Genomic DNA, 15,947 nt, shown 5'->3' with positions numbered 1-15,947 from the left:
TAACTCTCAAGCAAGAAGCTCGTGCAAGGGAAGGTGGAGCACGCTTCAAGGATTTTCAAGGGTATAAATATGACCCCCTAGGCGCCCCCAAGGGATTGAAGAGAAGATTCAAAGCAGAAGGAGCCGAGGAATTTGAGGAACAACCATCTACAAAGAGTTGAGGGTCGTGCAGTTGTCCGGAGGCTAGCTTAGGCTAGGTTCTAGCTAGCGTGATCACCCTACGAGGAAGATCCATGCCGGAGTTCTGGAGGTAGGATTCACAAGTCGTGGGTATGGCCTCAGTGGAGATCTTGTGATGAACAATCATTCATGGTGAAGTAATATGTCTCCTTTTATGATTTCTCCTGTTATGAGTTTGCCTATTCCAATCTATTTGTGTAGTAGATTACGTAGGGTGTTCTTGTAGTCATAGTGACTAGAATTGCATGCCTAATCTATCATAACAGTTAGACATGTGTTTTATGTTCATGCCCTTAGACTGCTTGCACTGATAGGTAGGATCTTGACAGGACCTGATGCTGTGTAAGGTTGGGGTTTTCGGGAGTCAAAACGGAGGTGGTGATTTAAAGATGCTTTGAATAAGAACCACATGTTTACTTGCCATCTAGCTAGAACTACAACATATACATAGTCTAGGCTTTGTTCTAGATGAGTTACCTCTTGTTCATATCTGCTCATGCTTCGTATCTACTCATGTCTATTCATCCTTATTCACAATCATCTTACAACTAGAATCATGTTTTCTTATGCTTAGTTAGTCTAGATCCTGTAACTTTGTTTCTACGGATTGATAAATCTTAGGGGAATACTCTAAGGGAAAAGCTACAACTGATCCATGCGCTTGCGGTTCAAACTGTTGTGCTAACTGCCATCAACAAAGAACCATAAGCATCTTCTGGCGATCGTGATCATTATTGTACTCCACACGACATTTTCATTTTTGTCTAGCAAGTCCTCCCCCATGCTTAGCATATGTGCTAGGTATGGATGAGGAAGATGTAACATCTTGTGATTTTTCAAATCATGGTACTCGCTTCTGGAGTTTTGTCTTCATGCTTTTTCACACTTGTCGCCTTAATTGTCCATCACTTTCTTCTCCTTTCCTTTCATGAGAGCGCTTCATCATGCCTGCAAAATAATTCAAGCGCATACTACCCCAGGGTGACTGTCGGGAGTAGAAACAGCTGCCAACAAACCGAAAACATCCCTAAGACCTTAACTTGTGGCATAGCTAACTTAGTAAAAGAAAAATAAAGGCCTAATGAGTGTAAGTGAGTGCAAGTGCATGCAAATGACATGAAGGAACATAAATAAAGACAATATTTACACCAAGTTCTAAACACCATGCTTACAACTAGGTTGCTCAATTTCTCCATAACCATAAAAATTATTAACCAAGGTCAAACACCATGCTGATCCTAAGATTGATAACAATTTACAGCACAAGAAACATAAAGCGCATTGCAAAGCTTATAAACCATTCGATGTAATATGGAGACAATATGGAGAGAGCTAGCAAGGTTTATTGATTGTCTGCAATCAAGTCTAAACACCACATTTACACAAGATTGCAAAAGGAAAATATCGTACAACCATTAACATAGATATGAAAGCATTCATCATAAAATCTTAGGAGAAAGTTAAGCTAACACATGAATGATGGAACAAATGCAAATGCAAATGCAAATGCCAAAGGGTTAGCAAAATAAGGTCGAAAAGACTATCGATGTTGTCCTGCAATTAGTTGATTCAAAAATAATTGCTTAGAATGCCGAACAAGGCTGGCCACTTCATAAGAAGTCAAACAATGTCAACAAAAAAATCATTCATCGAAAAGCTCCAACAACCAAACTAAATGCAGTTCCATATCAGAAGTTCCCGAATAAAGATCTAGCCCAGAAATTCTATCAAGGGCTGACACCAGCATCAAGGGCGATCATCGACGCATCGGCTGGAGGATCAATTATTAACCTCACTTCAACTCAAGCTTTCAAATTATTCAAGAAAGTTGCAGACAATGATATATGGGCATCATCGGGTGCATATTCCTAGCTCAACCAAATGGAAATACATAAGGAGTGTTGTAGGTGGAGCATGATCAATTACTCAAAGGAAAGATCGACTCGCTGATGACAAGACTGAAGAAAATGAAAATAAAAGAAGCTCAAGCTATAGACCTGAAGGCAGCAGAAGCAAGATCAACATGTGAAGAGTGTGAAGACGTTGGAAGGACGAGATCAAGTTTGATATTAATGGCACGTTAAGCGTATTCATATTTTGTCCACTTTTTTAGGTATGCAACATGATTTCTAACAAGTATATACCGCCACATCGTAGTGTCAAGCAGGAGAAAAAAAACAATGAGTGGCCTGCCATGCTTCTTTATTGCAGATCAAAGGACAAAGTATTGAGTATAATTGAAAAAAAAAAGCCTATGACACATAGGTATATGACTTTGAGCAAAGTGACAATACAAAGGAGTGGTGGAGATTGTTTTGGTGGTGCTATTCATGTGAAGATCTAAAATTTAAGTATAATAATAATGAAGTGGGCATGTGAAAGATATTTTTATTTTATAATATGTAGTAAGTATTGTAAAATATTTTGGAAGAATATATTTTAGATTTAAGGTCACGAGTGAAATTTTTTTAACTTAGCAGTTCGTGGGAAGACGTCTTCCACTTAGCCCGTCTCCTCGGTCACAAAACGTAAACGGACCATTTTCATTCTAGTCTGGCAACCGTAGCCGTGTACAGACCCACCGCGTTACCACGCGCGCGCGCCGGCGGCGGAGCAGGCCTCGCCGCCGGAACCAACCCCTGCCCCCAACCTCCACTCTCCCGCGCGTGTAACATCAGACCGTGGAGGGCTCCCGGGAGTCACTCACTCCATCTCTCGCTCGCGCGTCCGCCCCCGAAACCCCTGTTCTGGTCAACACCTCGTCGGAGACCGCAGCGATGTCGGCCGCGGCGGGGACGCCAGCGGAAGGCGGAGGGGATCGGCCGTGGCAGTCTTACCATACCGCGTACACCAACGCCAAAGCTGGTACGGGCGTGCTTTTTCCTTCTGTTCCCTTAATATTTGGGGTTTTCAGGGGTTTGGCTCGGCCCCCAGCTTCGAACCCTACGTCATAAATTTTCTCCAGACGTACTTTAATAATTGGGCCGCTTAACATTGAAACAAATTGGAACTGATTTTCACTCTGCCATTGGATGAGTCAAGTTAGATGTGTATCTGATACTGTATTAGTTCCATCTGTTTTCTTGAGTCAATGGGGGAAGTTCAATGGTGTGATAAAATTGTAAGAGTGGAATCTTAACACATTTCAAGAGAACAACAATGTTGTGATTTTATTCTTTACATAATTTGGAATCAGAATTTTCCACGTTAATAGAGATTACCTTGAAAGGCAACCGGAGCTGACTGGTGTGTTCCCCTTTTGTCCACAGTTCTTTTTGTCCAGTAGACTAGTACTTTGTTAATCATGGCCACTATAACTATAAATGTGTAATGTGTTCTATGTTCTAACGTTTCTTTGAGATTTTTGTAAATTATTCTCTTGTGCTGTTGCATTAGGAATGGAAGGAGTTGACAAAGAGAAGGTGCAGAAGGTAATCTATGAAATGAGTAAGGGTTCAAAGTATTTTGAAAATGAGCAGAGGAAGGAGGCATTGACCAAACAAAAGATTGAATATCTCCGTGCACAGTGTGCAACACTGACTGATAATGACATATCACATTTTCAGAAGGTATGGACTAAAACATTTCCATGCTAGCTTTTGTCTGCCATTTAATTTTTATAATTTGTAGACTATATGCTTACATATTGCTATACAACAAACTAGAAGACAACAAAATACGTGATTCCTTCAGGTTAATATCAAGTGGTCAATTCATCAACGTTTAGTTGTGCATCTGTGCTCTGTTGAAATACTCATTTTTGCATGAGTACATTTACCAACCTAACCTCATTTGAGCTATGGTTCATGGTTATAAAGCTATTTGATTCATAGCATCAAACAGACACTGTAGTAAGCCAATGTACGTGCGTGGCATATTTTACTAATAGCTTTTTTATTTTCCTCCCTAATGTTTTTGTCCCTACATGACAACATAATTTTCAGGTTGCTGAAAAGAAAATGTTGGAGTTGGAGGCTTCACGGGATCTTTCAAAGATATGGCTTCACACTGACATGGATGCCTTTTATGCTGCTGTTGAGACATTGGAGGATCCATCCTTGAAGGGAAAACCATTAGCAGTTGGTAGTATGTCTATGATAGCTACTGCCAGTTATGAGGTGAACATACTAACTTATCCTGGAATAAACACAAATCTTTTAATTTTGATTACTCTAAATAAGGTGTTTGATTTCCATGTTTGAAGATGATAGCTTTAGATCTAATGTCGTTCAAAATTTCAATGTTGGATATCCTTGTATAATAGACTGAAAACTGGATTGACCAAAGTTTTTTTACCCTTGTCAGTAAAGGTACAAACAGTATTCCGCTTTTATCTAATGTATAGTTTAATTGATTAACTGATGCAGGCACGAAAATTTGGTGTTCGTGCAGCAATGCCTGGTTTTATTGGATGTAAACTATGTCCTGGCTTGGTTTTTGTCCGGCCAAATTTTGAGAGGTACACTCATTATAGTGAGCTGACAAGAAAAGGTTTGTAAAACAATATTAATTAAATCATTACAGAAAGAACTATAATGCTAGATAATGTGCTGATATGAACTGATTATTGAAGTATTGGTGCCCTTAGTTTTCCAGAGATACGATCCCAACTTCATTGCAACAAGTCTAGATGAAGCATACCTCAATATAACAAATGTCTGCATTGAGAGAGGCATTACAGGAGAGGAGGTAACGGTGAACATTTCTAATTGTTACAGTGCTTTACTTACTAGGAGCATTTGAATTGAGTTGCTTATCACACCTCACATGTTAATCTAACATTCTTGTACCACATGACAAAGTTTACTGATTACATCACTGGTTTTCTTAGGTTGCTACTGAACTTAGGGCTGCCATTCATCAGGAAACTGGTCTAACATGTAGTGCTGGGGTTGCTCCAAACCGCATGATTGCAAAGGTCAGAACTTGAAGTTATTTATTATTTTTATAATTTGAATTTTGTCATTAAAGTGGCAACATTCTGTTCCTGTTATTATTATTATTACCTATTTCTTTTCTTTATCTGGCTTTTAGCTACTATCTTGTTGGGTTAACACAAAATTAGGTAATAAACAGAACCTAGTTGGCTTGTCCTTGGCTACTGGTAGTGTTTGTTTTGCATAAGTACATAACCAATATATGTTGCAATCTAAGCTGTTGTTTAGCATGCATGACTGGAGATCTTTTTTTGGTTTACTAATCCTGTTTATTTATTTTTTAACAGTCTTGACTCTTGTGTTCTTATTCATATTGGTGTTCCTTATCCTAGAGCAAACTCACAAGGTTCCTTTTGCATTTTTTATCCCTTTGCTAGGTTTGTTCTGATATTAACAAGCCCAATGGACAGTTTATTTTGCCAAATGACCGGGAAGCTGTATTGACATTTGTATCTACATTGCCTATAAGAAAGGTACTTCAATTTTTGCTATATATGATAAAAAGTGTTCCTTTTTGTTCTGTTTTTGTTTTACTTGCCTATTTGTTCTTGTTTTCCTCTTCATATTTGATCATTTATTTATGCCGTAAGCAAAGATGTATTGTAACCAGTGTACAGACTCTTGATAATGGTTTTTTCTATGCATTTATGAACTCACATTTTATTTCTTCAGTTATTATGTAATATTGTTCATTTCCAGATGCTGACCTGTCTTTGGATATCTGTGAAAAAAAAATAGCTGATTTGCTATTTGAAGATCTTTGTATGCAGATAGGTGGCATAGGTAAGGTGACTGAGCAGATGTTACGTCAGGTTCTCGGAATCAGTACATGTCAGGAGATGCTGCAAAAGGCTGCTTTCTTATGTGCTCTTTTTTCTGAAGGCTCAGCTGGTCCGTATGTCAATCACCCTTGTTAGATATTCTGTTTCAAGCTTTTAGAAAAGCTATATTAATCTATTCCAGGCAAGATCTCAGAATTAAAATTGGAATCCATGTCTTCAGATTTCTTTCTTTCGGTTGGTCTTGGATTAGGAGGTACAGAAACTCCAGAGCAAAGGCAAAGGAAAAGTATAAGCTGTGAGCGAACTTTCACAGCAACAAGTGATTCTTCTTTGCTTTTCGACAAATTAGGTAAATTATAACTTATTTCTGTAACTGGTTAGCCTGATGATTCTATATAATCAAGTGTTGGCATCCTACCATTTATAAACATCTATTTTGCTTAAGCAACTTGGTTTTCTCACACAAGGCTGATTGCTCTACAAGCAATATCTTCTCTTGCTTACATTCTTTTGCATTATGCGATCTATCGAAGTACTAGGAATGGCACAATTATAATGCATTATGGATGTTTTTTTAGCACCTTCAGAGGTCAGTTTGAACAGTGTTTTTTTTCCCGGGCGAAGATTGCTTATACTGCTGCTATATCATGCTTATTTATGGCAGTAATAATAAGATTTTTCAAAGATTTTTCTTTGTATTATGTGAACAGGCCATTTCCTACGATATATCTGTATATCCATAGTTTTGTTGTGGGTTCTTTGGTGGTATATTCTGCTACCTTTTCGTGTAAAACACTATAGATGTCATCATGACTTCCATGTGCTACTACACCTGATGTGATATGTTAGCATGCGTTTGGCTTGGGGACCAAGTGGGATGGGTCGGGTTCATCCCATTTTTCTAGGTTGGGTTCAACCCATCTCATGTTTGGTTGCAAGGGATGGGTTCATTCCAGTTTTTTGTTTGGTTGGAGGGGTTGAGAGGAATATGATGGATGTCATTTTAACACCGTTAACAACAAGCACCGGTGGGTCTCGCTTGTCAGCGTCTTCTATTTCTTTTTTCCCCTTCGTCTTCCTCACGCCGAGTGATGCAGCCTCGCGGCTCCCCGCGTAGCTGCTCGCGCGTCCCGCCTGGCTGTGCTCCCCGCACCTCCGTTTGCCTTTGCTTCCACCCGCCGATGCCTCCCAGCTGGTGCCGCTCCCGGGCTTGAGTTCGCCCACAACAGAGGAGCTTGCACGGCCAGGCTTGAACTTGCCCACGATGGACTGGAGGGGCTCCAGAATCCTTGCCCTTCCGGAGAAATTTGTCTATCCTGGTGAGTCTCGACTCAATTAATCCAAATCGGAGCTTCCTTCATCTCTTGTGAACTTATTTGAGTATCCATCTTCACAAATCCACGACAAGGATGACGGGAATTGATGTTTTTTTGGCCAGAATCCATGGAGCCACAACGGGGTTGCAAAGGGGCTGCGGTGGTGCTCGAGCTCGAGGCCGCTCGTGCCTGCTCCACCATCTGAGCCTCCTCGCCACCGCCGTCCAAGCCCATGTCGTCCACCTGGTCCTCGTGCCGCGCCAGCCGCCCAGCCCCGCGCTCCCTTGCCGAACGGAGCAGGGACGGCGTCAACTGGCGACGGACCTCCCTTGGGACGGCCCCCCAAGCGCATCCCTTGGCAGCTCACACGCGCGGCCCCCCGCCAGCGTCGTGCAGCTCCGCCGCACCGTCCCATCTTGCTCCACCCGCTCAGCCGCTCAAGCTCCTCCCCGTGCCTACTTGCTTCCGCTCGCTCGCACGATGCACACGCAAGACGGAGGAGCGATGGCATCCATCTGGGTCGGAACGGTCCGCTCATTTTGGAGAAATCGTTTCGACCCGCATCTACAAGGAATATTCCCTATTGGAGCCACTCCAACCCACATGCACTCTCAACCAAACATGGGTCCAAGTGGGTTGAACCCGTCCCAACCCACTTCAACCCTCTATCCAAACACATGCTTAACAATTTTTCGATGCATGACTCGCCACAATGTTATCTATTTTCAGCTAACCTCGCTGAAAACTTAACGGATGATTTGCAAAAGGAGGGTTTGAAGGGGAAGACACTAACACTCAAACTAAAGACTGCAGATTTTGAGGTTTGGTTCTCCCATCCATATTGTTGTTGACTGATTTTCTGTAAACATAATCAAAGTAGATGATTTCTGTTTCACTTATCACTAAATTGATCAACGATCTGAATCAGGTTCGAACAAGAGCAGTAACTACACGAGGATACATCAACTCCAAGGAAGACATCCTGATCTATGCTACGAAGTTGCTTAAGGCTGAAATGCCTCTTTCTTTGAGATTGATGGGTAAGTTTGTGCACATCTACATTATTTATTCAACCAAGCTAATGACTACCAATTATGTTGAACTCCTACAAGTTTGGCCTTTAACCTCTAATACTGCTCACATGACAACCACCCCTACTGGAATATTATTGTCATTGGAACATTTATTACAATTTTTTCTTATCCTCAAGTTCATCTAGTGGCTTTGACAGCTAAAGTATATGATTCTGTCATGGTGCATCTTCATTTACCTTATAAGTTGAACTGCAATGGTTTCATCATGTTTTCTGTCCATATTTTGATGTTATATATTCTGTCTGAACTATGTTTCATTAAGTGGCACTTGACATTTCCATGCTCTTGCTACTTTGGGAAGCTGACCTGACAGTTACTCTACTCCAAACTAATAGGGTTGCGGATGTCTCAGCTTCATGATGAGAAGGATGATTCATCTACTTCAACACAAAAGACGCTAGATATATTTTTTCGCTCATCAGGCAATGACTTAAATGTCAATGGAGCAAATGTTCAGAGTAGCACTAATACCTCAGGGCAGGATATTAGTCCTATTAGTGTGACAACCAAGGATGAGTACTTGGTACATGATGCTGGAACTAGTGCGTCGACAGATCAACAGGATTTCTTTGTGCACGATGAGAGCATTTTCATTCCAGAACAAAGGAATTTAGTCAGTTACAGTAATGAGGCTGTCTTAAGCAACCCAGTTATTGATGATGCCTTAGGTGAAGCAAAGCTAGATGATGTCACTCCCAGTGCAAAGGTTTGTCTGAAAAAAATTTCTTGTTATTTGGTAGCTAAGAAAAGGGTGGAGTTTTGTTTTCCATGTCTTCGTACATGAGTACAATAAGTGAATCTTACTTTTCATTCAGGTTATGAATGCTGAGAAGTTTGATGATGTTTGCCAGTTGACCAGTCATGAAGCTACAGCTTCATCAAGTAAACCTGGTCAGCAGTTATGGATTGATGACTACGTTTGCTCTATTTGTGGGTTTGAACTACCTCCAGGATTTGAGGAGGAGAGGCAAGAACATTCGGATTTTCATTTGGCTGAATCGCTACAGCATGAAGAAACAGTGGATAGTAAAAGACCCATTTCTAACGAGAGGTATTTATGTTTTGACAGCCCTCACAAATAAGTTGTATCCTGCCGCAGTTCCAAGTTGCATCGTAGAATTCTTTTACTGGTTGCAGCTGCTCTAGCGTTCATTAGGATTCTGCCTCATCTTTACATGGCAGTCTTTTTACAATATTAGTATGTGCTTAATTAACTTTAATTTTCATCATTGTTTGAACATAAATGGTTGTTTCATAGCTCCATTGTCTGTCTTCTATTGTCTCCAGCAGGCTTGCTGAAAGATCATGCTCTACTACACCCACACCCAAGAAAAAGCTGAAGTCTTCCAAAGAAGGAAAACATATTCCTATTGATGCCTTTTTTGCAAAGTGCAATAAGAACTTGTAAGATAGAATTTACTGGCGATTTTGTAGCCATTTGTGTGCTAGCAAGTGTTGTACGTGTAACTTTGTTCTTCCTGAGAGTAATAATATGTAAATATCAGTTCAGCTCTTTGCTAGTGGCTGTGGAAGGACGCTCCTTGCAAAGACTTCCAGAAATTTGAGTCCAAGAACACAACGATGTATTCTCACATTTTACACAGGACATCTACAACAGGTCATAGTAAAAGTAGATGTTTATTTTTATTTTTTTTGAAAAGATTATTTCTTATTTTTCAATATATGAGTTTGCTACTTTGCTATGTTGAGGTCCAAGCAAGCAGTGGCGCTTCTGTGGGACCCACAGCCATGTTTCCCAAAGTCACTTTCAGGCACCGGTGATGTAGTAGAACTGGTTTTTGTCATATTATCTAGGATATTTTGAAACGAATATTATCTAGGACATGTTGCAAACGAAAAGTTAGAGAAAAGAAATGGTAACAAAATATCCGGGTTCAATCAATCTCATTCCTTGGGCGGATCCCGGGGGCGACCAAAAGCGTGTACCTGTCAGTCCGTTTCACTCCCAGTTCCTATTGTACACGTGGTCAGAAGAGTCAGCTCGCAGACACAAGCCGGCGAGGTCTCCCAACACAACGGAGAGGGGAAGGCAGTAGTGATGCACGGCAGCGTCCACGCTCGGCCGGGACCCCTCCCCCGAATTCCCTTCCTCCCCGTCCCCGGCGGCCGTGTCCCATGGCCGCGGTCGGGGCTAGGGGCCGCGCTGCGCCGGCCCAGGAACCGCCTCCGCTTCGGGCCCCTCGCCGCCGACGACCTCTGCAAGCGAGCCCACCGTGTGCGTATCTCTCACCCTGCGTTTAGCTTTGTCGATGATCCGTGTGTGTGTGTCTTCTCGTTTATTAGGCGGCCTTGGTCGAAATCGTAGCTCATGGAACAGTCTGCGCCGTAAATTTTACCCTGCGGTTCTTCTGTAAAATTCTCGCACTGCAGTGGGACGGGTCGATATATGCGATGCGATCGGTGCTTCATTTACTGCCTAGTTAGTTAGTCGCTGACAGATTGACACTTCTCTCATTTGTTTGATTGCGGAGCTCGGAACTGTACCCCCTGTTTTGTTCTAGAGCGTTTTCAGTTTTTGTGGTAAAGTTTCACATTAATCTGCTTACTGTCAAGTGATGCCTCGATACACAAATACTTTTTTTCTCGAATAGCGAAGCAAACTTTGCATCGTAGTTGTCTCTTTTCTTTTCCCATCGGTCTCCTCTATGTGTTGTAACAGTAAGGGCTAAACTGATTATAATTCCACCCTCCCTAGAAGTTTAGGTATTTTTGCTAGTACGAAGACCATTTTGCAACAAAAACGTGCGTCAATTTTACTTCAGCAAAACTGATGGCTGCCTCTGCTTCTTTTGTGGCAGGAGAAGCTACGTGTTGCTGTCCTTGTGTCGAAATCCACACTGCAGACTGAACATGGTAATTGCACAATGGTTCATTTGCTTCATCATGTAATTTGGAATCTAAGATGTCACATTTTCTGACTGCAAATCCAGTCTCCAATGCTGCTGTTATCTAAGCGTGTTGCCAAAAACACATCTACTCAGGTGTTTCACTTCAGACTCAGTATTCTCTTTCTGAAGGTGTCAAAGCTGCTGGGTTTCAGATTTCTGCCGATGAACTGGCATCAATTGTCGAAAGTCGTGACACTAAAAAGTTGGCTGTGCATGGCCAATTGGATGGAATTGCAGACAAGTTGGCAACATCGTTGACGTATGGGATTAATACAGCTGAGTACAGCCTAAATCAAAGGCAGGACATATACGGAGTGAACAAGTTCACAGAGAGTGAAGCCCGCAGCTTATGGGAGTTTGTGTGGGAAGCACTGCAAGATACCACTCTTGTAATTCTTATAGCATGTGCCCTCGTATCTTTTGTTGTTGGCATTGCCACGGAAGGATGGCCAAAAGGTGCGCATGATGGCATTGGAATCATTACAAGTATCCTCCTGGTTGTTTCTGTTACTGCAACAAGTAACTATCAGCAGTCTTTGCAATTCAGGGATCTGGACAAAGAGAAAAGGAAAATTTTTGTTCAAGTTACAAGAAACAGCCTCAGACAAAGGATGTTGATAGATGATCTTCTTCCTGGTGATGTTGTCCACCTAGCAGTTGGAGATCAGGTTCCTGCAGATGGCCTGTTTATATCTGGGTATTCAGTATTGATCAATGAGTCCAGCCTAACTGGGGAGAGTGAACCTGTTTTCGTAAATGAAGATAACCCTTTTCTTCTGTCAGGGACCAAAGTTCTAGACGGTTCATGCAAAATGTTGGTTACTGCAGTAGGGATGCGAACACAGTGGGGTAAACTAATGGCTGCCATCACTGAAAGTGGGGATGATGAAACTCCACTACAGGTCAAACTAAATGGAGTTGCAACTATTATTGGAAATATTGGTCTATTTTTTGCCCTCTTGACTTTCGTTGTCCTCTCACAAGGGTTAGTTGCCCAGAAATACCTTGATTGTCTTCTTTTAAGCTGGTCTGGAGATGATGTGCTGGAGATATTGCAACATTTTGCGGTTGCAGTTACAATCATTGTTGTTGCTGTCCCCGAGGGATTGCCTTTAGCAGTCACATTGAGCCTTGCATTTGCAATGAAGAAGATGATGAATGACAAGGCATTGGTCCGACAATTAGCTGCCTGTGAAACTATGGGCTCAGCCACTATCATTTGCAGTGACAAGACCGGAACACTAACAACCAATCGCATGTCTGTCGTGAAGGCCTGCATCTGCGGGAATACCATGGAAGTGAACAATCCACCGGCACCTTCTAACTTTTCTTCCAAACTCCCAGAAGCTGCTTTGGAAATTCTTCTGGAATCTATTTTTAACAACACTGCGGGTGAAGTGGTGATTAACCAAGATGGGCACCATCAAATATTAGGGACCCCAACTGAGGTGGCTTTGTTGGACTTTGCATTGTTAATAGGTGGAGACTTTAAAGAAATGCGGCAGCAAAACAAGATTGTTAAGGTGGACCCTTTTAATTCAACAAAAAAGAGGATGAGCATCGTTCTTGAGCTTCCTGGAGGAGGATACCGTGCACATTGTAAAGGTGCTTCAGAAGTAGTCTTGGCTGCCTGTGATAAATTCATAGATGCCAGAGGTAGTATTGTTGCCCTCGATAACACAACTACAAACAAACTCAATGGTATCATTGAAACCTTTTCTAAAGAAGCACTTAGGACACTCTGCCTAGCTTATAAGGAAATGGATGGTGGCTTTTCCATGGATGAGCAAACACCGTTACAAGGATACACATGCATTGCTATTGTTGGTATCAAAGATCCTGTTCGTCCGGGCGTCAGGCAGTCTGTGGCAACCTGCCGGTCTGCTGGCATTGAGGTTCGAATGATTACTGGTGACAACATAAATACAGCAAAGGCAATTGCTCGTGAATGCGGTATACTTACTGAGGATGGTCTTGCCATTGAAGGTGCTGAGTTCAGAGAGAAAAATCCTAAAGAACTCCTTGAGTTGATTCCAAAGATTCAGGTTTACCATTTATCTAATGTTTATCTTTGACTTGCAAGCTTTTATTCATCTAGGAAATTCTTATGTTGGAGTATGCCTGTGCACTGAAGGTACTGGCCCGATCTTCACCACTTGACAAACTTACACTTGTGAAACACTTGCGCACCACATTTAATGAGGTTGTTGCTGTGACTGGTGATGGTACAAATGATGCGCCTGCACTACGCGAGGCAGATATTGGACTTGCCATGGGAATTGCAGGGACTGAGGTAATAACATAACTAAGTAATGAGTAGCATATCCTTGAGATATTACATTTCTATAAATCTTTCTTTACATAAAATTGTGAGTTATTGCAAGTTAAGTGTGACCTGAATCTTGACATCATGTCCAGATATTTTTATCCATCTACATTCTTTAATTGTTATGAGAGAGAATAAACAAAGAAGCGGAAGCTTTTCTTCAGTTCTTATCCTCAGTACTCTGGTTTCCTACTTCCAGTATCATCTGTTTACTCAACTGATTTCTCAGCAGTACAGTACTTTTTGCACGTGTTCATGGTATATTTGGTGATGGCTGCATTCTCAGTGAAGGATTTTCCTAGAGGAAACCCATTAATGATGTAGATGAATATATTCATATTCTGTTACCAAGGCCCTGTGCTGAAGTTCATAGATGAAGCTACCACATGCATCTGATGGTGTGTATTTCATCGACATATGATGTTGTGTGATGGTGGTTCAAGGAAAACAGTGACCTATATAGCTTGTCAAGGATTTCTGGTAGCATCAACTAGTTCTCAGTGAAATACGGGGTTTTCCTGTAATCACCAGTACCAGTTTGATAAAATAAACATATGCCAGTTTATTTTTAAAAATTAGGAAAAATGGGATACTTCCTGCAATTATTCCTCCTGAACCATAAAAAATAACATGTAAAGTTGCTGGAGGCCAATCCATTGTTGATATAAGACTGTATTGCTGTAGGTTGGTTTAACTTGCGGCTCTACTGGCTGTGGTTGCCTTTTTTTTTTTCCTTTTGGCTCCTTTTAACCCTGAAAAATAAGGTCTTCCATATCCTCCATAATCTGAATAACTAGTCTTGGTTAACATTCTAGGAGTCTAGGTTTCAGGGCAAAAACATTTACTCCCAGACTCAGTAAATTACTTTACACAGGTGGCAAAAGAGAGCGCTGATGTTGTGATTCTGGATGATAACTTCTCCACCATCGTAACGGTTGCAAAATGGGGACGCTCTGTTTATGTCAACATCCAAAAGTTTGTGCAGTTTCAGCTGACTGTTAATGTTGTTGCGTTGCTAGTTAACTTCTGTTCTGCGTGCTTTACAGGTATATTCTATTTAGTCAATTGTGTTAACTTATCATCTCCATCCCATGACTTACACTTTCTCATTCCAGGAGATGCTCCATTGACAGCTGTTCAACTTCTTTGGGTTAACATGATTATGGATACCCTAGGAGCACTCGCGCTTGCCACTGAACCACCTGATGATAACTTAATGAAAAAAGCACCGGTTGGAAGGGCAGGGAAATTCATCACAAAAGTAATGTGGAGGAATATTTTAGGTCAGTCAATATTCCAATTTGCGGTCATGTGGTATCTACAAACTCAAGGGAAGTACCTTTTTGGGCTTGAAGGCTCAGACAGTGATATTGTCCTCAATACAATCATATTCAACACTTTTGTCTTCTGCCAGGTAAATCAGCCATTAAGAAATCCTCGCATTTTGTTCAGCATTCTTTAGTATAGGACAGGAAGCAGAAACAATAGAATTGGAATCTGTCCAAATTGTTTTTTTTTTCGAACAGTGGAAGAAGATGTCCCACTGTCCACTGTCCATTATTTCTATGCATTTGTTCACTTTGCCGAAGTGGAACCAGTGAAAATTGTTAATTTTTATATTATGTTGCAATCCAGGAGCCAATGGTAAACTAACTGCTAACTCGTCTACATATGTTTTTTACTGAATCTATGTATGCCTCTAGGTGTTCAATGAGATAAGCTCGAGGGACATGGACGAGATCAACGTTCTCAAGGGCCTTCCAGATAACTCTATTTTCATGGCCATCCTCGCTGGCACCGTCATCTTCCAGTTCATCATTGTCCAGTTCCTAGGAGATTTTGCCGACACCACGCCTCTCACCCAGCATCAGTGGCTTGTCAGCGTTCTCTTTGGCCTCCTTGGGATGCCCATTGCTGCTGCCATCAAACTGATTCCCATAGAACCGCGTGAAGAAGCGCAATAATTCAGGTTCACCATTTCCCAAATACGGTTAGATGATCCCCACTCCCAGTGATATATTCTTCCTGGAGCTGATGCACGAGAATAGAAGCACTGACCCAAGGTTGACAGCAAATTGCAAAGAAACATTTGGATTGGGTGCAACAGATACTGTGTTCCCTTGGTTTTTCTCCACCAGGATGAGGACCCACGAGTCTAGGGCTGGTGCTCAAACATATAGCAGAATTTATGTTTAATTTAACTGTACAGTTATTTTTCCCCTTGGAAATAGTACCTTTGTATGCTGCTGGCCATTTGGTAATTTGAAATGGCATGTAGTGTAGGTTACAGTAATTTGAAATGTACCTGTGTCAATTGTAAGTCGATTGTAGATTGAATGGAACAATGGTTATATCACTAGCATAGTTCATTACAATTTTCACTTGTCAACGGCAAAGCTTTTC

At 41.5% G+C, this 15,947-nt stretch overlaps 1 protein-coding gene across 1 annotated transcript; it reads left to right on the top strand.

The window, feature by feature from the left end:
- Window positions 1–2,709: 2,709 nt before the first annotated feature.
- On the top strand, window positions 2,710–15,919 carry LOC117835261 (calcium-transporting ATPase 3, plasma membrane-type). The gene is made up of 22 exons (XM_072290410.1): window positions 2,710–3,045; window positions 3,577–3,749; window positions 4,125–4,298; window positions 4,548–4,671; window positions 4,769–4,869; window positions 5,012–5,098; window positions 5,495–5,590; window positions 5,888–6,008; window positions 6,120–6,248; window positions 7,945–8,036; window positions 8,144–8,255; window positions 8,645–9,015; window positions 9,125–9,360; window positions 9,600–9,713; window positions 10,020–10,087; window positions 10,151–10,545; window positions 11,129–11,183; window positions 11,312–13,263; window positions 13,353–13,511; window positions 14,419–14,590; window positions 14,660–14,958; window positions 15,248–15,919. Exons 1-22 carry the CDS (start codon window positions 2,958–2,960, stop codon window positions 15,506–15,508), a joined length of 5,379 nt encoding a protein of 1,792 aa, XP_072146511.1. The 5' UTR covers window positions 2,710–2,957; the 3' UTR covers window positions 15,509–15,919.
- The last annotated feature ends 28 nt before the right edge of the window (window positions 15,920–15,947 follow it).

Source organism: Setaria viridis, chromosome 9 (assembly GCF_005286985.2).
Source record: "Setaria viridis chromosome 9, Setaria_viridis_v4.0, whole genome shotgun sequence".
NCBI classification, from domain to species: Eukaryota; Viridiplantae; Streptophyta; class Magnoliopsida; order Poales; family Poaceae; genus Setaria; species Setaria viridis.
The sequence above is the reverse complement of the archived record's forward strand: the minus strand, read 5'-3'. Positions and strand labels throughout refer to the sequence as shown.

Bases quoted from the DNA above. Each gene is read 5' to 3' on its own strand.
- LOC117835261 (XM_072290410.1), top strand. From the start codon at position 2,958: ATGTCGGCCGCGGCGGGGACGCCAGCGGAAGGCGGAGGGGATCGGCCG. The intron at 5,591-5,887 runs GTACTTCAATTT...CTTTGTATGCAG, and splicing joins CTACATTGCCTATAAGAAAG to ATAGGTGGCATAGGTAAGGT. The intron at 10,546-11,128 runs GTGCGTATCTCT...CTTTTGTGGCAG, and splicing joins TCTGCAAGCGAGCCCACCGT to GAGAAGCTACGTGTTGCTGT.